This window comes from Phascolarctos cinereus, unplaced genomic scaffold, assembly GCF_003287225.1.
Source record: "Phascolarctos cinereus isolate Bilbo 61053 unplaced genomic scaffold, phaCin_HiC Scaffold_3;HRSCAF=262, whole genome shotgun sequence".
In the NCBI taxonomy this organism is placed as follows: domain Eukaryota; kingdom Metazoa; phylum Chordata; class Mammalia; order Diprotodontia; family Phascolarctidae; genus Phascolarctos; species Phascolarctos cinereus.
The window spans coordinates 207,560,554-207,582,160 of record NW_027555736.1 but is presented as its reverse complement, the minus strand read 5'-3'; the positions used below and the strand labels follow the sequence as shown (position 1 = coordinate 207,582,160).

The 21,607-nt window shown below is 36.4% G+C and overlaps 1 protein-coding gene across 12 annotated transcripts in view; it reads right to left on the bottom strand.

Moving 5' to 3' along the window:
* The window catches only part of TTC7B (tetratricopeptide repeat domain 7B), a 318,583-nt gene that overhangs the window by 108,463 nt on the left and 188,513 nt on the right, over window positions 1-21,607 (bottom strand). For all 12 annotated transcript variants that reach the window (XM_021000269.2, XM_078151432.1, XM_078151433.1 and 9 more), the window contains one exon: window positions 6,450-6,566. In XM_021000269.2, the coding sequence (XP_020855928.1) occupies window positions 6,450-6,566 (117 nt within the window). The remainder of the gene's footprint in view (window positions 1-6,449; window positions 6,567-21,607) is intronic.

The window sequence follows — 21,607 nt, the reverse complement described above, 5'->3', positions numbered from 1 at the left end:
TTTTTACTATCAATACAACAAACTACTACTACTACTACTACTACTACTACTATTACTATTACTACTACTACTACTACTACTACTACTACTACTACTACTACTACTACTACTACTACTACTACTACTACTACTACTATTACTACTACTTCTAATTTTATGTTTATTCTAGGAACTTTTACACATAGCAAAAACCAACTGAAAGTTGAACAATAATGCTATTGGGGGGGAGGGGGCCCTCAGCTAGGTAGCACAGTGGAGAGAGCGTCAGCCCTGGTCAGGAGGACCTGAGTTCAAATCCAGCCTCAAACCAAATACTTGACACTTACTAGCTGTGTGACCCTGGGCAAGTCACTCAACCCCAATTGCCAAAAAACAACAACAACAACAAAAAAACCTAACAATAATGCTATCTGTCACTAAGGGTTTGAATCTTTTTGCATCAAGGCAGAAGATTAAAATTTTTGTTTAAGGTTATAAAATTTTATGAGAAAGGGAAATGTCCTTCCATTGTGCAACTGTCAGATTTGGGTATAATATTTGATACTGCTTGTAAGTAACCATTTCTCTATGTAATAAAATAGTTCATTATCTCCATAGGAAACATGAAGAAATTTTCTTGAGCATAAATGATTTATTAGTTACAAATATTATTTCATACAGTACATTTTTGTTGGTAACCTGTCTCTTAATTCCATAATTTAGGATTAATAACATAACTGTCTCAGGATAAGTCTATGACTAAAATAAATATAAATTATTATCACAGTACTGATCATCATTGTTATTTTGTATATTACATATACTTTTGCCCTAAATCTAATTTAAATCTACCAGGTTAACAGCTATATCAACCAGTATTATTTTTCAGTGTGTGTTTATTTTTCCCCTTGAAATGAGACTGCATTTTAAGTGTATGGCCAAATGGATGTCCTACATTTGGATTAATATAACATTTCTTCAATGCTGGTTTATTGATAGATATTTCTTTAACACTATAAATAATGAAACCTTGGTACATAGCCTCCTCATTTCTACTTAAAATATTTTGGAAGACTTTATGTGAAAATATAGCACAGTTATCTAATAATGGGAGGTACGTCATGTTTGTACTGAAAAACAAAGTAGTTGACCAGATCTAAGGAAATAGATTTAAAATGCTTTGTTTTGAGCATTAATCTTCTCATAACCCTATAGGCTTGACTTGAAGAGTTTCAGAATTAGGGAACTGGCAAGAATCCATATTATTTGTGGTCTTCTGAAAAGGACTTGGAATTGGGATACAGAAAAAACAATATTTTATTCTCAACCAGGCAATAACTAGCTGGGCAGCTTTGAACAAGTGACTTTTCCTTCTCTGCCTCAATGTCTTCATCTGTAAAACAGGGATGCTAATATCTGCCACATTCAATGAACAGTAGTAGCAGCAGCTAGCATTCATATAGTACCTTCAGGTTTATAAGGTACTTTAAATATATTATCTCATTTGATCTTCAGAACAAACCTGTGAAGTAGGTGGATTGTTGTATGCATAATGCAAGTGAATGCTTGTAAAGCAAAATATTTATATTTCATCATTCATTTATTTTACAGATACTAACAGAGTTAGATTTCCCAAAAGGGCAACCAACCTGTGGTTCACTTTTAAGAAGATGGAGAGTAAGGGCAGCAGTGCCATGGGCAGTGGGTAGCGCATGCCTGCTCAGCTTTACAGAGGTTATTAGACAGTGGAAGTCAACAGAATTTTGGTCTATTAGCTACCATCTTAAATTGTGAGACGTCAATTACTGATAGAAATATCGGATCCATGCTCTCCCTGCCTGTCAACTGACTGGAGTAAGAAACAGGATTCATTACATTCCTTGCTCTATCTTCCATATTTTCTTTTCAAAAAAGTGCAAAAGCAACAACTATCTATTGAAAACAGAGATGCTTTTGTTTCCACACTGAAAATTCTCTCTCTCTAAAAATAATCAGGCTTTTGTGACTGATTAAGAATTATATTGAGTGTCTTATGCAATCTGTAGTTCTCCATTTACATGGTACAGATTCATAAATACTCAAGATTTGACTTTCATATGACCCATCGGGTGAGGGAGGAAAGTAACCTCTGGCAACCATGGCAACTCATAATCCTGGTTAACTGAGACACAATTTTCCTGGATTCTCTCTACCTTCTCCCCCTGGGTAGTCTAGCTAAATCAATTGTTTGAATTCCTATTTTCTCCTATGAGAATACTGTATAGCAGAATCATTCTGATAAGTCCATTAAATCTGAAAATGCCTAAGGCCTTTGGTACATTCTGCTCTCACTCTGTACTGCTCAGACAATCTCCTACAAGATAGGAAAAAAGGAAAGAAAAACTGGTCCACTGCATTATTTTAATGTAGTTCTGGTTTGGTGGGGAGGGGAAAGTTTTGGAGAAATATGCAGTGATCTTTTCAGTCATTAAGCTATACGTCTCACTCATCTCATTTCGCTCTGAAATAGAAAATAGTCAATTGTAATTAAAGATGAATGTTTTAGTAACAGAAACAAGGAGCCAATTTTCAAAAACATAAACCCTCCTTTGCCTCATTTCATGAAATGAGTTCTCTCTCACCCAGCTTCACTGAAATCTCTGTAGAAATCAAACAAGCTTTTCATTGTTTTTAATTTTGGGTGCTTTTGGTAAATGAATGATTTCTGTAGGATATTAACTAGCTCTCGGTAGTTAATCCTTGATTTGGGGAGATTTCTTTTCCCTTTCCCCAACAATCTCTCAGGTCTTTATCCACTGTATAGAAGTTGTATTGTGGGCCAGAGAAATAGGAGGGAGAGCTGTTTTAGAGCTAGTCTACTATTGCCCACCACCCCACTAACATTCTGCAATGGCGCCATGGGCTCCAATAGAGCTGAGTAGTGTCATATAACAGATGTTATATCATAGGACTACAGGCTAGCAACAGTTTTACCATAAACACAAAAATATCTGCCTTAAGGGTCACTACTTTAGAACATTTCACAATTAACATTTTCAAAATCAAGGATTATGTAAGGCAACAGAGTTCACAGGACAGCTAGGTGGCACAGTGGATAGAGCACCAGGCCTGGAGTCAGGAAGACTCATCTTCCTGAGTTCAAATCCAGCCTCAGACATGTATTAGCTGTGTGACCCTGGGCAAGTCACTTAACCCTGTCTACCTTAGTTTCCTCATCTGTAAAATGAGCTGCAGAAGGAAATAGCAAACCACTCTAGTCTCTTTGCCAAGAAAACTCCAAGTGGGGTCAGGAAGAGTCAGATACAACTAAAACAACTAAATAACAACAGAGTTCACAATCATTCTTTTTCTTTAACTCAACCCTTCCAAAAATTTACTTACAGAGACTGGGTTTTTTTAAGGTGATTGATAATATTATTTAAATAATACCTAAAATACCTAAAACCCAACTTACTGAAAAGTCCAAAATCTGATGACAAAAAAAGCAGGTCAGAATTCATGTTATCTTGATTGTCTCTTGGTAAGTCAATATGTACTCTGGCCTAAGAACTAAGGGAGCTTTTCAATTTTCAGTTTGTAGATTTCTACCTTGAATGTAAGCAGACCTAAAGATAGTAAAAAAAATATAATTCTCTTAAAATGACAAACTCCTTGGCAAATGAACACATGGGCTAAAAAATCCCACCCACTATTTTGCTCACAACATTTGAAAATCTATTTGAAATTGCTCAAAACAATGGACCAAATGGCACTGTTCATAACATAATTCCCTTCTAATCTATGATGTGACATGGGAGTTGGCACACCACTGGGTCAGGGTCTGTGAGCTAAGATCTATGCTCATTTTGGCTACTGCCTTACTGCCCACAATGTCCTCTGCAACATCATCAGCAATAGCTGTGGAAAACACTTTCTTGCCACAGGTGGAAGCAAATGCCAAGGGAGACAGGCTGAGGATAGAAAACAAATGACTTCTAGACGAAATGTTCTTTACCAGTGTTTTTTAGGAGGGAAAAGGGATCAAATACAGAGATTTAGAGCAAGTACTTAGAAGGCCATTGACGTCACTTCCAACTCGCAAGATTCCTTCCTCCTTCTGCCTACACCATCCCTGCTTAAGTCTCTTATGATGCTTCCCTGTCTAAAAGGTCACTGTCGAGGACACTTGTATCACCTGTAATCAAAGCAATTAGGAAAGGAGAACTAATTATATGGGAAATAGCAATAATATACGCCTGACCTAGTACTGGACATTGGTCTAGCACATAATTTCTTTGTTCCTTATTATATTCAGAGGCTTAATCTTACTAATGAGTAGTAGGAAGGGTAACTACATTTGCAAAATGGAAAAGGGGGATAAGATATCACTCTTGAAGCACTGATTTCTATTCTAGGGGAAAAAATTAAGATTAAAAAAACCAAATAATCCCTACAAATCCAGCCCCTTCCCTCCTCTCCCCTAGCTCTGAGATAAGTGGGGATACAATGATAAGCAATCAATCCAACAAGCATTTCTCAAGTGTCTATACTGTGTTGTAAGGAACAAATACTACGTATAGAAAGAAAACTGATCTCTGCTCTCAACTTCAATGAGCTGACAGGAAATGTGGACACAGTGGAAGCTTTTTTTCAAGTGTTTATTTTAAACTTTTAAATTTTTGCTATTTTTTTTCTCCTTACATTCAATATTCTTGGTTGCTAAGTGGGAGGAAATGTGGGGAGGTGGGAGAAGTGTGGAGGACTGGGTAAAAATTGGCAATAGAAAGGTGGTGGATTTATTTTAGAGATGAAAAGTAAGAGAAAAATAGGGAACTAAGCTTGGGTTTTGCCTCAACTTCCACTAAGATGAGGACAATATAGTCTACCGGGGTAGGGAACCTGAAGCCTCAAGGCCACATGTGGCCTTCTAGGTCCTTGGCTGTGGCCTTTTGAGTGAGTCTGAGTTTTATAGAATAAATCCTTTTATTAGGGAGTTTTGTTCTGTAAAGTTTGGGTTCTGTCAAAGGGCAGTTGAGGACCTAGAGGACCACATGTGGCCTTGAGGCTAGGCATTCCACATCCGGGTAACCTCAATGGAGAGGTATCAATGCATATTATTTTTGTCCCCATCCTTAGAAAAACTGCATTTTGTTCCTTGGAATGAAATTATTCTCATAGCATTCACATGCGCCAGGGAAAAACAGTCCTAAACTAAGTAGTGAGTCCAGTTTCACAGCCAGTAGATTGGTGAACTTAAACTGCTAACATTATATATCTAAAGCTTTGGTTACAAAGTATCTCCATGGTTCTTGGTAAGAAAGTCTCCTTCAAAAAAAAAAAGTTTCCTTCCAGCAGCCATATTTGCTTCACATCTGCTCCATTAACTCCTGGACTGGCCTGCCCCAGTCATGGTTAAGATGACAAGGCAAGAAACACTTATGAAAGGGACTTATTCCTTTAAAGGCAAGAAACGTGTAACAAAGGAGTCAATTCCTTTAAAACACACAGAAACAGAGGCACGAGACTATGCGTTTTCTTTCTGAAGGTAATGGTTATCCCGCCTTTAATAAAAACTGAAAGACTGAATTAAAAGATTGGATCCATGTTTCTTTAAGATTCAGATTCCTTTAAACAAGAGGTGATGTGGTAATATGCAATTCTGTTGACTTTTCAGTAGCTTTCTGTGAGGCTGAACGAATTCTCGAAAGTCAAATGCAGATGCCATTTTGGCAAATGGCTTCTCATGGTGCAATAAGTAGTGGCTTAACAATTCACACATGTGGGCATAATTTTCCTTCTCACTAGGAATATAAGACCTGGTGGTTCTTTATTTTTTTTTTAACTAAACCTGTGATTTCATCAGTATAGCAAGCATCCTGTGGGGAACTTTCTCCCCCAATGCAGATCAGCACCTTTTCTATTACTATGTGTGAAGTACACTTATTAAGGACCTATCTGTAACCCATGACAGATAATTAGGACTTTGGAAGGAGTAAAATAAATGGGTTGGGGGGGAGGGTTGTAGAGATCAAATGTGAATTGAGCTTGATAAATCATAAAGAAAAGAAAGATAAAGAAGCCTGTTTGTTTTTAGGTTAATGACTACTACAAGATTCCCTTCAAACTGCAATCTGCTCAGGTCAGAAACAGAGGAGTGATCAAAGCTCCCAAGCCAAACACAGTGGAACTGGGACCATTAGTAACTCCTGTACTTCTAGCCTGAGTGAGACAAGAAGACTCAGTTTAAAATTTTTTTAAAACGCATACTGAGTTCATTAAATACCTTCCTGCCTCCCAAATTGCTTTCTAGCCATGCTTCCTGCATCTTATACATGAGCAACTGATTTTTTTTTGAAGGAGTAAGTATAGAAAGGCCAAGCAAAGCATTTTCAATAAGGGGTTAATACTTGTTAAAATGCCAATTTGAACGAATTTTGTTCATTGGGAAACTATGCAAAGACAATGCAAAATGGATTATTCTGGTCTCTTACCTGGGATTAGTGAGGTTGTAGCAGGATTTCCATATTTGTAACATGTGCTTGCAGGTAAGGAGGGCCTCATCCGGGCCTCGACAGAGTGACTCCAACTTTACTTTAGAAAACAGCAATCTGACATAGCGAGATAGAGGAAGAAACAAGGGGAAAATATTTATTTCAGTGAGCAACCACCAAAAAAAGACTAATAACAGGCAATACTATGAAACTAAAGTGTCTTGTCTTTGCTAAGCTTTAAGCATTTCAATGACAATTACTTTAATCAATTTATTATAATACTGAAAACTGGCATTTCTATAGTACTTCAAGACTTGCAAACTTTACATTTACATACATTATTACATCTGAATCTCATGATAACCATGACAGAATATTTAAAATATTATTATCCCTACTTCATAGATGAGAAACTTGGAGATCACACAGGATTTATCCTCACAGCATTTCTGTGAGGTAGACAGGGGTAGATATCACCACCTGGTTGATTTTAGACTTAAAGAAATCAAAGTTAAGAGCCTCATCAAGGTTAAAGAGTTTATGACAAGACTAGGGTGAGAACACAGGGCCATAAACTGCCAGTTGAATATTAAATAAGTAGATGAATAGCTTCGCAGAGTATCAGACTGATAAAGCACAATAAATATAATAGATATGGTCAAATTAAAACAAAAAATCAATAGATTTATTCAAGACTCTGAAAAGGAATATAATCTTGTCGAGGTTACGATTTCTATTAAGCCAATTTATGAACAAAACTTTAAAGATTCAACCAAAGTCTAACTCTATTCGTTTATAAAATTTTACATGTAACAAAAGCCAGCTAACATAAACACCATCAAGGACTCAATTTTGATGCTGATTCTTTCTCTGTGATATATTTTACATTAAATTACAGTTAGTGATAGGGAATATTCATTCACTCTAAGTTTATAAGCTTCAAGAGTATGGTGATAATGTCTTCTCCATCTCTGTATACCCTCAGGACTTAGCACAACTCTCTGAATATAGAGCAGTTGTTTAAAAAATGTTTACTGAATAGAATTACCGATGTTGAGGAAACTGCATAAAAACTAACAGTACTTAATTCTTAAAAGGATTGGAAAATAAAGCCTATAAAGAAAGACTAAAAAAGATTAGCAGACTGGCAAACAGAAACATAATTCAACTGAGTAAACATTTATTAAGCATCTAAACATGCAAAAGCACCATGCCAGGATGGGGAGCTACAGAGCTGAAAAAAGATACAGTGTCTGACCACAAGGAGCTTACAATCTGATAGGCAAGATGCGACACATACACAAATAAGGAATATACAAAATAGAACGTGATAGGAACAGAGAGACCCAAAGGAAGAGATCGATTTCAACTGGGGTAATCTGGAAAAGAGAAGGTAGCCCGTGAAAAAAGTTTCGAAGAGACAGATTTTGACAGGTAGATATGTACAGGAAGTAATTTCTTGATATGAGGATAAACTGTACTTACATGTAGAAGTGGGAGAAGATAAGATGAGGGGGTAGAACATGGCTTGGTTTAGCTGGAATGGAGAATTGTTAAAAGGAAATGCTATGAAGTAAAGTAAAAAAGGTAGATTAAAGCCAGACTGTGGAGAGCATTAGGAACCCCATAGGAAGATGAAAGGCTTTTTTGCCTCTGACTATAGAACAGGCTCACTTGGATCTTCATGAAATTTTGTAACATATGCACCACTTAGCACTTCCATCTACCGTGAAACTAAACCCTTCTTTATGTGTTGTCTTACCCATTTAGTGTGTGCGCTCCTTGGGATCAAGTGCTACCTAAGTTTTCCGTTTGTATCCCCAGCACTTAAGACTACGCTTTGCACATAGTAAATGCTTAAAATAAAGCCTTTTCATTCCATTCGGTAAAAAAGAAATACTCTTCATCATTCTGTACAATTGTGAAGATACTACTTCCCAAGATCCTTCATTACTGTCACTGGCTCCATTTGCTCTCAGTTCTCTAGATGCCTAATTTCCTTTGCATTCTCCCAGCTTACTCCATTGAATCTGACACAAAAACTTTTTGAGACTTTCTACACAATGTCTTTTGGTTCCATCTTTTAATCTCTATTTCCACCGCTACCATCCTAGGACAGGCCCAGTGTGAAACGTGGATTACAAAGGCTTCAGTTAGTCTCTCAATTTTTAATCTTTCCTAACCTCTATCTATCTAGTAAAAAGTCTTCCTCACACAACATTTTCATAATATCACTGCCCTACTTAAGAAACTTCTTCGTGGTCTACAAAATTAACACCAATTTTTTTTTTACTATGATCTTCAAGGACTTCTACCAAATGGCCAGCTATTCACATACTGTGCCATTTACTCCTGCCAATTTTCTTTTTTTTTTTAATTAATTTATTTTTAGTTTTCAACATTTACTTTGCTAAGCTTTTGAATTTTAAATTTTCTCTGACTCCCTCACCACCTCTCTCCCCAAGACAGCACGCAATCTGATATAGGCTCTACATATACATTGCTATTAAACATATTTTCACATTAGTGATGTTGTAAAGAAGAATTAGAACCAATAGGAGGAACCACAAGAAAGAAGAAACAAAACAAAACAGAAGGAAAAAAAAGAGCAAATAGTATGCTTCAATCTGCATTCAAACTCCGTAGTTCTTTCTCTGGATGTGGATAACACTTTTCATCATGAGACTTCTGGAGATGTCTTAGATCCTTGCACTGCTGAAAAGAGCTAAGTCTATCAAATTTAGTCATTGCACAATGTGTCTGTTACTGTGTACAACATTCTCCTGGTTCTACTCACTTCACACAGCATCAGTCCATACAAGTCTTTCCAGGTTGTTCTGAAGTCAGCCTGTTCATCATTTCTTATAGCACAATAGCATTCCATTACATTCATATACCACAACTTGCTCAGCCATTCCCCAACTGATGGGCATCCTCTCAATTTCCAATTCTTTGCCACCACATATAGAGCTGCTATGAATATTTCTGTTCTGCCAATTTTATTTTAGCCAACTACCACTCCTTTTTTTCACTTCCATTCACTCATTCAACCTCCATTTACTAAGACCCTTCTAGGATCAAAGCAATATGATACATGCAAAATCAACAGGCTACTGAGGAGACACAAAGATAATTCAGACTGAATACACACGACCCCCTCTACCTTCATCCTCACTGATGCATGGCCTTCATTTCCTTCTAAATTCAGTTAAAAAATATAACCTTTTCTGGGAAGATTCATTTCCTCCTCTACTCGATTTATATCACATTAACTTGTGCTCTTCATGGTGCTTTATAAAAAGGGCTTCCCATTTGGTTTCTTCCTTGTTAAAAGATTATAATCTCCTTGAGAGCTAGGGCCATGATGCTTATATCACAGAGTCAAAACAAGACAAAGGTCATCTATCCAATTCGTAAATGAAAAGGAATCCTTTCCATAACATCCCCAAAAAGTGGTCATCTAATTTCTGTGTGAAAACCTCCAATGACAGTAAGCTCATTACTTCTTAAGGTTTTCCATTTTCAATTTTTTATAACTCTGACTGTTAGGATCTTTTCATTATATTGACCCAAAATCTGTCTTCAACCCACTGTTCCTACCTCTGCCCTCTGAGACCAAGAAAAGCAAACCTTCTTCTACATGAGATCCCTTCTAATATTTGATTTACTTTGAAAGACTCTGTTGTACTAATGTGGCCTGCATATAGTGAGTATTTAATCAATACTGATGACTGATTTCTCCACTGAGGACAGAGAGAAAGGAAACAGGGTTCTAACCTTTAACATGAAGGATTTAAATTATATACAAATAAAAATTTCTTAACCATGAAACTATAACTTTCAGACTAAACTCCATAAGGGTAAGGACTGTGTTTTATCCTTTGCTATGCATCTACAATGTCAAATAAAATGTTCTGTTCATAGAAGCACTCAATAAATATTTCTTGTATTACTGAATTGAGTAAGACACTGGAATGAGAACCAGAGCAATTTACTGAATCTCTTTGATGGGTCCTTAAAACCAGAAGATATTCCTCTTAGCGTAAGAACAATTAAGGCAAATCTTGCTACAGAACTCAATCAGGAACAGGTTCAAGCCAGTCTATTTGCAATGTGGTTCAGTGGAAAGAATGCTGGATTTGGAGTGAGAGGACCTGAGTTCAAATCCTAGTATCACCACTTACGAGCTATGTGATCCTATGCAAATGTGTAATTTAACTTTAGTTTCCTCACCTATAAATGAAATGGTTATACTGTATGGTGTCTAAAGTCTTTAGCAGCTCTGAATCTCAGATTCTACAACCCAAATGGCTCAAAGGAAACCCAACAAATGGCTAGGTAAACTTCTAGGTCATGTGATCCCTCAAAGCTTTCTGCAGCTAATAACTTTATACAGATTGTGATAATTAAATCAGCATGTTTTTGTGTATGTCATCACTAATTTATAAGGGATGGGTGCGATGACAGGGCAACACAATGAATACAGTATAGAAGTTTCAGTAAAATAGAAAAGTAAAAAAAAAAGGGAAATAGGAATCCCTGGAGAAGCATTATGGTTTAGCCTACGCAGAATGGTAGACTTTCAAGGTGAAGCTGTTCAGAGTCTCCAGAAACAGGGATTTTCTAAAATATGCTATAATGGGATTTTTCCCCCATATTCTCCCTCTGACATCCGCCTGATCCAAACTCATGATAAAAAGCTGGAGTGACAGGAGGCGTGCGGGGAGGAGGCGAATGGGCACGCAGAAAAAAGGAGGCACCGAAAAAGACAAATCACTAAATGTTTGAGGTCACCATATGCCCTGCTGGGAGTATATCTGGCCAAGCAACAAGTGAACGGAATTAGAGAAATTAGTAACAATCAGAAACCCATTCTGAGAGGGACCACCAAACCTCTCAGGGCAATGTAGGGAATAAAGGACCACCCCGGGAACTGTGCGGGTCAACTCAACAAGAGACAAGGCTGAGCTTGAAATGTTGTGGGCAATCCTAAGGAACATCGTCAACAATTCCATATGCTCTATGTATTTTATCACTGGCCAACGAATTATCTCCCGGCTGTTAGACTGAACTTTAAGTAAGAGGGTATGGGGCGTAAGGAGGCAGTGGGGGCAAGGTTTCCTTAATATATGCATAATATACCTCTATTGGCAATTAGCTCAGATTTTCTTAAATGTACAGAAAGTACAATAAGCCAGAGCCTGTAAGTACACAGCTTGAAGGAATGTTCTATGCACTGATGCTTGCTGGAAAAAGAACTTCTAATTAACATTAAATAACAGCTTTCAAACACTTGACTCAGGATATGGAGTTGAAAAGGTGTGGGCTGAATTAAAGGAAGCCAGACAGAGAGAACAATGAAGAACGCAGTGTGCAAAAATTAAAGAAAAAGCTAGCAACAACACCTGAAAGTTAAGCAAGAAGAAATGGCCTGAAATACAGATTCTGGCAGGGAAAAAGAATTCAGATAGATAAAATTTCACTCACTGAAAAATCAAAAACATTATACAGTACAGGAAAAAAAAAGATCTTACACAAGCTTAAAAAACACTGGACATAAAAATCTTTGTAAGCCATCTTTATAGCAATGATGGGGAAAACAGGAAATGAACAAATAAAAAAGAAACAATAATTCTCTTATCAATTTCCAAAAATTTCAGCATGTTTGTCAACCTCCAAAACAATAAAAAAAAAAAAGCACTAAGTGATACTTGTCATCATCTCTGCCATGCTGTGTTCACACATTTTGAGATTGTTCTAAAACATCTGGCCTGGTTTACATTAAATCAAAAGGAAAAACTAAGATATACATAAACAGTGATTAGCATTTATTCACTCCAGTAGAGGCTTCGAGACACAATAAACCCAACCCACAATAGAAATCATGAAGCAAAAACCAATTGTATATAAATACAAAAGTGCCAATGTACCATATATTTGAAAATATGTAATTGTTTAACTCCAGAGAATGACTTAACAGACTAACATAGTAATACTAAGCACGTGATCTAAATTTCAAATGTGAATTAAGTAAACCTAAACTCTGATTGTAAATTAAATAATTTTCTCCAAAAACTAAAGTAAAAAGGTTCAAAAAAATCTAAGATTTGATATAAAAAAACTGATTCTTGGTAATAAAGGGTGACTCTTTGAGAAGGGGAGGGGTACAGGATAAAATTTAGGCAATGTAAAAACAAAAGATATCAATAAAGAGATTTTGTTTTTGTTTGGGTTTTTTGCTTGTTTGGTTTGTTTTGTTTTCTGGTGAGGCAACTGGGGTTAAATGACTTGCCCAGGGTCACACAGGTATTAAGAATCAAGTGTCTGAGGCTGGATTGAACTCAGATCCTCCTGACTCCAGGACTGGAGCTCTATCTACTGCACCACCCAGCTTCCCCTAAAGAGTTTTTTTTTTTAATATCAATAAAGAGGTATTTTTTTAACCTTTTTTTGGGGGGCGGGGGGTGAGGGCAATTGGGGTTAAATGACTTGCCCAGAGTGACACAGCTAGTGAGTGTTATATGCCAGATTTGAACTCAGGTCCTCCTGACTCCAGGGCCAGTACTCTATCCTCTGTACCACCTAGCTGCCCCACACCATGATTTTAAAAACATGCCCAGACACAATATTTCATGAAATCATAAATGAAAACTGTGTAAATCTAAAAGAAGCAGAGAACAAACTGAACACAGAAAGAATCCACCCAGCACCACCTGCAATAAATACCAAAAAGTTCCAGAAATGTCATAGCCAAAATTCAGTTCTCCCATATCAAAGAAAAAATACAGCAGGCATCCAAAAAGAAGTTCAAGTACCAAAGAATCACAGTCTGGATCACACAAGAGCTGGCAACTTGTAATATAAATAAGACACAATCTTGGAACACAATATTTCAAAAGGCAAAAGAGATAGGGTTAGAGTCAAGAATAATTTACCCTGCAAAGCTAATTATTTATACTACGGGGAGAAAAATGGACCATTAATTGAATAGAGAACTTTAAAGAATTTCTGATGAAAAGAGCAGAGCTGAATAGGTACTTTGAAATACAAACACAAGAGCCCAGAGAAATCTAAAATGGTATATTTATTTGGAAAGAGTTGCATCCTCACCTTAATAAATGTCTTCAAACAGTACTAAGTAAGTCAAATAAAGAAAAAAGAGGACCCAGGTGTGGATTTGTTCTTTTTTGAGGGTTTTAAGAGGAGAAAGAGAAGGGATAGTAACATAAATATGCTTTCTTACAAATCAGAGGGAAAAGGGGATGGAACTTATTTCTCAAAAGTGGGTAGTATGAGAAGGGTATACAAGCATGGAGGAAAGAAGGGGGAGTGAGCACTAAATGAATCTTCACTCTTAGCTATAGAGGACAAAGGACAATTAAACAAACACAATATATTAAATGCAACAGGGAAAAAAGCAGGGGTGGGAAGGGAGAATTCAGAGGAAGATAATACTGAGAAGGAAAGAGTCACAAGAAAAACAAATCTCCTAATCCTGAAAATTGGAGGGAGAGGAGTGGTTATAAGAAAATAAAATTAATTACGGTCTAAAGGGACATCCATCAACTAGGAAATGGCTGGACAAACTGTTCTATATTGAATGTAATAGACCATTACTGTGCCATAAGAAATGACTAAATAGATGACTGCAGAAAATTCTGTGCAGTATGAACACAGGGGATGCCAACTGATGTAGAGTGGGGAATGCAGAACCAGGAGAACAAGCAGCAAAGACTCAGGTTAAGAAGGCAGCAGGAAAGAAAAATTCAATCTGAAGAAAGTAGTGACTCACAAACTAGACCTCCCCCAAAAAAGATAACTTCCAAGAAAATCACCACAAGGAGATGAAGTGTCACCTTCTGAGATTCAGTTCAAACAGTCCTTATGGGAAATTTTACATCTTTAAACACTTTCATCAACACGAGAGAAAGCACAGGTGAATGAAGTAAGTATGCAGCTAAAAAAATTAGAAGAGCAACAAAGAATTCCAACTGAGCAGAAAAAAATAGAAATTCTGAAAATAAGAAACAGACTGAAAACAAAAAAACCTATTAAATTGATAAGTAGAAACAGGAGCTGATTTTTTTAAAATTCTAGTAAAATAAACAAGTCATTAGCTAATGTGATTTTTAAAAGAGGAAAACAAATGAGCCAATATAAAAAATGAAAGAAGAATAAAGAGGAAACAAAATTATTAGAAGCAATTTTGACCAACTGTCAACAAAAATAACTTCCATAAAATAGATAAATGTTTATAAAAAATAAAAAAATCCACAGTATTTGAACAAGAAATAGAGAATTTAAGTAATCCTACCTCAGAAAAAGAAACTGAACAAGCCATAAATGAACTCTGAAAGACACTCCTCTAGGCCTGATTGGACTTACAACATAATTCTATTAAACATTCACAGAACAATTAACTCCAAGTTTATATAGTTTTTTAAAACAATAAGTTAAGAAGAAATCCTACCAAATTGTTTCTATAATGTAAATATGGTTCTGATCCTAAAAACAAGGAGAAAGCTAAGAAAGAAAACTATAAAACAATATTTCTAATAGCTATCAATGAAAAAAATAACAAAATATTAATAAAAAAGTAATAACAACATACTGAAAAGATTATACAATAACCAAGTCAGATTTATACCACGAATTCAGTGTTGGTTCAACAACTGGAAAACTATGAACATAATATGAAATACTGAAAACAAATTAAGAGGAGAGGAGGAGGGAGGAGAAGGGGAGGGGAGAAAAGTGGAAGAAGGGGGGGGAAGGGAGTAGGAAGAGGAGGAAGAACAGGAAGAAGAGGGGGAGGAGAGGAAGACAACAAATTTGAAAAAATTCAGAAGAGAGCAGAAGGAAGTTCAAAAGCAGACATGGATAAGCAGTACAATGTTAGTTTACCATGTTAAATTTAAAATATTTTAAAAATCAGATTTATGTAATAGATTCATGGATTCATATATAATGCTCCCTTTCTAGCTTTCTTTGTGTATGAAATGTTAATGTCTGCTGAATGATTTTCTAGTTAATAATTTTAAATTATAATAAAAATTTAGTTTATAATTTTTAAAAATCTTGGCTCTATTTTCTTAGTATTCTAATATTGTCTCTTTTTGATGACAGGCAAGAATTACTGTTACATCTCATGTCAATTATATTTGTTTTTCTTTTTAGTGGATGTGTCAACAATCTGGAATACTCTATCCTCCTAGCAGTATTTTTGGAACAAAGAGCCATATTTAGCAGGAATAAAACATCTCAAGAAACCCCCTTTTGGATTATTTCTTTCTCACTCTCACCATAGTATCCAACAATCTCTCCCATCCTTCTTCTCCACACCTACCACTGCCGCATTAGTACAGAGCTTCTATACTAATCTCTCAGACTACTACAATAACTTCCTAATTAGTCTCTTTGCTTCTAGTCTTTCCCCAACCCAGTTCATCCAGTTCAGACAATACTATACATATCTTTTTTGCATTTCTGAGCTTCTAAACTTTTTCTGTGTTGTCTACTGGCCTTCACATGTTGTCTGTGACTTCTGCAAAAGTCTCAAAACATTCCTTATGCTGACCTGTGATATATCAAAACTGCAATGGGGAAAACTGCAATGTGGAAGGGATAACTGTATTATTTTGTGGTAACTTCATTTTCCATCAGTAACTCTGCTTGGTTTCACCTCCCCAGAACATCATGCCTTCAACCTGGATATCCCCGGATGCGCTCCCTCCCCTTCTCAGCTTCCTTTTATGTACTGTCTTCCCCCATTAGATTGTAAGCTACTTAAGGGCAAGGACAGTCTTTCTTATTATTTGTATCCCCAGGGCTTAGCATGGTGCCAGGAACATAGCAGGAATTTAATAAATGTTTATTGAATAGAGTTGCATGTTAAAACATTCTGACAAGGTGTCCAGAGCTTTACCAGACTGTGAAAGGGGTTTCTAACAGCAAAAAAAAGTTAATAACCACTGGTGGTACAGTTTATATTGCTCGCCTGCATGTAAAATAAAGGGCAATGAAGGATTTGCTATTCGCTTCAATCTAAAACCTCTTCAGTGCCCGACAGCCTTGCTAACAAGTATTCCAAGATTTTATCTGATCAGATGTTTTCTAAATTCTGACATCTTCAGCTCCAGATAGATATTCACTCTTCTCAGAGTGAAGAAAGTGCACTTTATGGGCAGTGCTAGTGCGGCCTGAGCCCTCAGCTCATAACTGAAGTATTAATTTGTGGAGAATTCCTCTGAGCTTTATTTCTACAAGACTGTTTCTCTTTTCTCTAAACAGCACACAGATCTTTCATGTTTTTCCTCCTTAAAATAAAAAAATTAACTGAACTTCAAATTTCAGTGACCCCAATGCCCTACACCTGCCAACGCAAGATGCAGCAATGGATTTCTGTGATCAAATTCTGCTGAAATGCCTATTGACTAACTTTACTCACAAATTAGAACAATTACTAATAAACTGCTAGAAGCTGATACCCAACTTTGTTATTAGAATCTTACTAGATCTATTCTGACAATAGAGATTAGATAAATAAGATAAAATTAAATTCAGTGGGGTAAAAAATGAAAAAAAGTACTTTTTGACTTTTCAGAATAAGAATTAGATGGTTCTTATCAGCAAAAACGACCCTAAATATCTAAAGTTGCACATGTAGGAGCATGTGTGCGCACATGCATGCACGCACACACATACACACACACACACACCCTCTTTATATTTGTATACCACATAGCTTTCAAAGAATATTATCAGATGTGATTCTCACAACCACCATCCGTTGGGCAACACAGAGATTACCCCATTTGACCCACAAGGGAATTGCTCAGGGATGTAAAATGAATAATCAATACTAAAAAACTAGGAAGTAAAGAAGCCGAGTCTCTTCACCTCTGATACAAAGACCAGTATTCTCTCCACTACACTTAATCCTCTCTCACCTCTCTCCTCTTTCCACCCTCCACTCTTGTAAAGTACATTTGGGAAAAGTTCTTGTCATTTTAGAAAACTAGCTTTCTACCACAGACTTACAAGACATTCTATGCAGCTGTATTTCCAAGTTTATCCCATTAAAGAACTCCAGATACTGGAGATTTAGAACGTCCCCCAATAACTTAGTCCAGCATACTAAGGGAATTTACCTCTCTATCATTACACCCCTTGGTTTCTATACAATGGTCTACACAGAAAGCAGTATATTATAGTAAAGACACCTGGGTTGAAATCCTGGTGTCTCTTCCTCTTACCATCCATAAGATTTTATACAAGTCACTTCATCTCTGAGCCTATTTCCTCATCTATAAAACGAAGCAGTTGGGTGAGATGAATGCTAAACTCTTCAAACTAACATTCTCTAAATCTATAATCCTATAATATGTGGGCTAAATTCTTTCGATTACCTATTAGGTTTTTCCTTTTCTTTTTTTAAAGAAAACAATAAAGTCCTGTTACTTCAAAATGCAAGAGCCTGGAACAAATGGACTTTGATTTAACTGCGTTTAGATTATTCGATATTTTTCAGTGAAGAACAGTAGCATCTAGTTGGCTGAGAAACCACAGGAGCTTGAAATTACACATTATTTTGAATATAACATTATCATTTTAATAAGGCTTTAAAGCAATATGTTGGAACTTTGGAAACTAAGAAAGGTAATGATAAAGAGGAAAGGAATGTAGGCTTATGTTTATCAATAGGACCAAATCTACTGAAAACCTTATTGACTTCGATAAAATTCCACTGCATTATTAGGTTTCAATTAAAAACAACAACAAAAACTAACGAGGATAACATTAAAGTATGAAGTGGGGAAAAGCACAGGACTGACAATCAGGAGATCCATGTTCTAGTTCTGGCTTCATCATAAACTAACTCCGTGACCCTAAGTAAGTCTTTCTCTTTTCAATGACTGAATTTCTTCATCTGTTATTTGAGGGCATTGGGCATTGCATTCCTAATAGTATATAATTCTGTAATAGTGACTTAGAAAGCATGTTACAATGAAAAATACTATTTATTACATGTGTAAATCTGCTTTGAGCTCTTGGGCAGAAAGGAAGTCCTCCAGATTCTTAAATCCTGGAGCCAGATTAAGAATATACATTATAAAACTGCACAGGAGTCATACTACCTCTGGTTCACCTCTCTGTCCCTCAGTTTCCTGACCTATAAAATGAAAATTCTGTGGTATGGCCACCTGGTACTGTGGCAACCTTTTCCCACCATATCTCAACTGGCCATTTTTGACAAAAGAAGATAAATCATCCCAGGACTCTCCTCTTTACTAAAAATGAGATTTTAAAAAGTGAGATGAATAGGTATTATATAAAGACATTCATCCACAAAAGTCCTGCTATAAAAACTCATCGTACCATGGAGGTGCCTTTGGGTTCTAAAAGGTTATGCCAGTAGAATGCAATTTCTAACAAGTTCAACCACAGCACATGGTCCTTGTGACAGATGAGGTCAGCCTGAGAAGGGCCTGTCTGGTTAATCATGAAAAAGTTTATCATTGGGAGGCTTGCCACTTGGTGATGATGAAAGCTTTGGCCATGGCAAACCATGAAACAATGTACAAAATGACCTTCAACCTTGTGTAGTCTCCTCCCAAGCCTGAGGTGACTGCAACAGAAGAACAGAAAAGAAGACAGTACAGTGGGTGCTAATAGTCACAAACGTTTTTAGACTAACTATAAACCGGAATTTAACTAGTGGTATTGTAAACATGAGACCCTTTGTCCAATGACCAACTAGACATACAACTAAATAAACTGAATCGTATCAATACTGGCACTGTCATTATAATGAAACCAAAAGATATAAGTTGCAGCTAAATGGAAAGATGACTCACATTTTTCATATAGTTGCTGATAGTTTTCATTTCTTTTGAAAATTATCCACAAGACCTTTGACCAATCATCTATTTAGGAATGGCTCTTGCTATTTGCTGCAAAGAACTTCCCCCTATTAACAGCTACTCTTTTAATCCTAGCTGCCTTGTTTGTGTAAAAGCTTGTCAAAAAAGACCATTTTCTCTTCCATGACTTCAATCCTTCTCCTAGTTAAAAATTCTGCCCCTAGTGATAGCTATTAATGGTACTTCTTTCCATTCTCCTCTATTTCATGCAACTTTTTAATATTGTGTCATGAATCTATTTGGAGTTGATTGTAATATATGCTATAAAATAAATATCTTTTTACATATCAATGTTATATTTAAGTATACATAATTGTTGGATATTCTATTTGCTCTCTTCTCCTCCATGAAGTATAAAAAATTATTACAGTTCATATTTTAATAACATTTGGCCCCTTCTTACAAACACTACTGAATTGATAATATATATGGCACACAGCCTTTATTAAAGATTTCCTCCACCTCCCCCTTAAAACTTTAGCATAGAATACAAGGGACCATAAGCTCTCAGAAGAACATAAAACCAAGCAGGTTCTACCAAGTGCTTTATGTAGCGGTCTGGAGAGGCACGGTGAGCCTGTCATCCAAAGACCAGGCTACCTAAATTTGGAGAGGGCCAACCTTGACAGAATGACTTAGAGCAGAAGTTCTTCATTTAGGGGTCACAGAACATCAAGAAGCTCTAGATAGATTTTAGTGGGTCTGTGAACTTAGACAGGGAAAAAAATTACATCTTAATTTCAACATAATTGGTTTCCTTTGTAATTCTATGTATCTTAATGTATGCATTTTAAAACATTATTCTCAAACAGAATCCATAGGCCTTTACCAGACTGCCAAAGGGGCCAAAGCAGAAAAAGTTATAAACTTCATCACCATGCTACTAATTCAGCCTTGGATGCTCAACACCTTCTCCTCTGAATGAAGGATGATAATCATTTAAGATCAATTGAGCCCAAATAAGAGCCAAAAACCTGAATTAATCTTTTCTCTCTGAGTGAACTAAGAAAGCTCCTTCCTGTGTCAATAGGAGCTGACCAAGAGCATTCTTCTCTTTATGACCACTAAGGCGCCTTAACTTGGACACTACCTTGACTTTTCTTATCTTGGTATTTTATGGACATATGCTATGTTGTGTCATGTTAATGTTAAGGAAACACAGATATCCTGGATCTGACATTTGACGTTCTCCTATCTTATTGTATTTACAACCTATTCAATTAAGAAAATTCCTTTCTCATGCTATGATTAAACATATATGGAGACCATAAATCTGAGTAACAGAGACATCCTGAGTCAGGGCTTAAATGCCCTCCTAAAATTGCTTGAATCAGTCACAGTTAAAGCTCTGGCTCCACGTACACGTCGCTAACTTAAAGGAATAAACAATATAGATTTACTTATAAAGTACTTGTTGCCTCTTTAACCAACTTTCAGGTCGACAAGGGCTAGAAGGATGAAGGACTAAACTCCTCCCAAAGCTTTCCTTTATAGAGGGCAGAATCCGGACATTCCAGTTCACTCTCCTCTTTTCATCTGCAGCTATGGTAGAGTTCAAATGTTAGGTCCCCCACAGTGTCCTTCCCACACCCTCCCCCTTTCCAGCTTTATTGTGGTCTTGTCTTCTCCCATTATACTGTTAGCTCCTGGAGGGCAGGGACTTTCTTTCTTTTTCTTATTTGTCTCCTTAGCACAGTGCCTAGCACTTAGTAGAAGTTTAATAAATGTTTACTGAATTGAAAAAAAAAACCCTTCTGGTTTAGCAGGATCATAATCTGTACTGGTGGAAGATGAATTCATACCATTGAATCCTTGATGTATGTGATACATACACTGAAATACATGCAAACATATGTAAATAAGTATTTTCACATGTGTATATGGTGTGGGTGTGGGTGTGTGTGTGTGTGTGTGTGTGTGTGTGTAATTTAAATATATATATACAAATTACTCTTTCCAAATGGGAAATAAAATGAGTCAAGTCAATAAAGTGTTCTTAATGAAAAATATAGCCACAGTTTGCTACAGTGCATTAAACTACAGAGGCCAACAATAAAGTAATGTCAAGAAGATATGCTCTAGTGGAAAGAGCATTAGATTTGGAGTCAAATGACATGAGTTTAAATCCCAGCTCTGCTATTTACTTGTATGACATTATGCAAGTCATTTAACTTCTCTGGGCCTCACTGTCTACATCTGTAAAATCAACAGGTTTGACTAGATGGCCTATGGGGT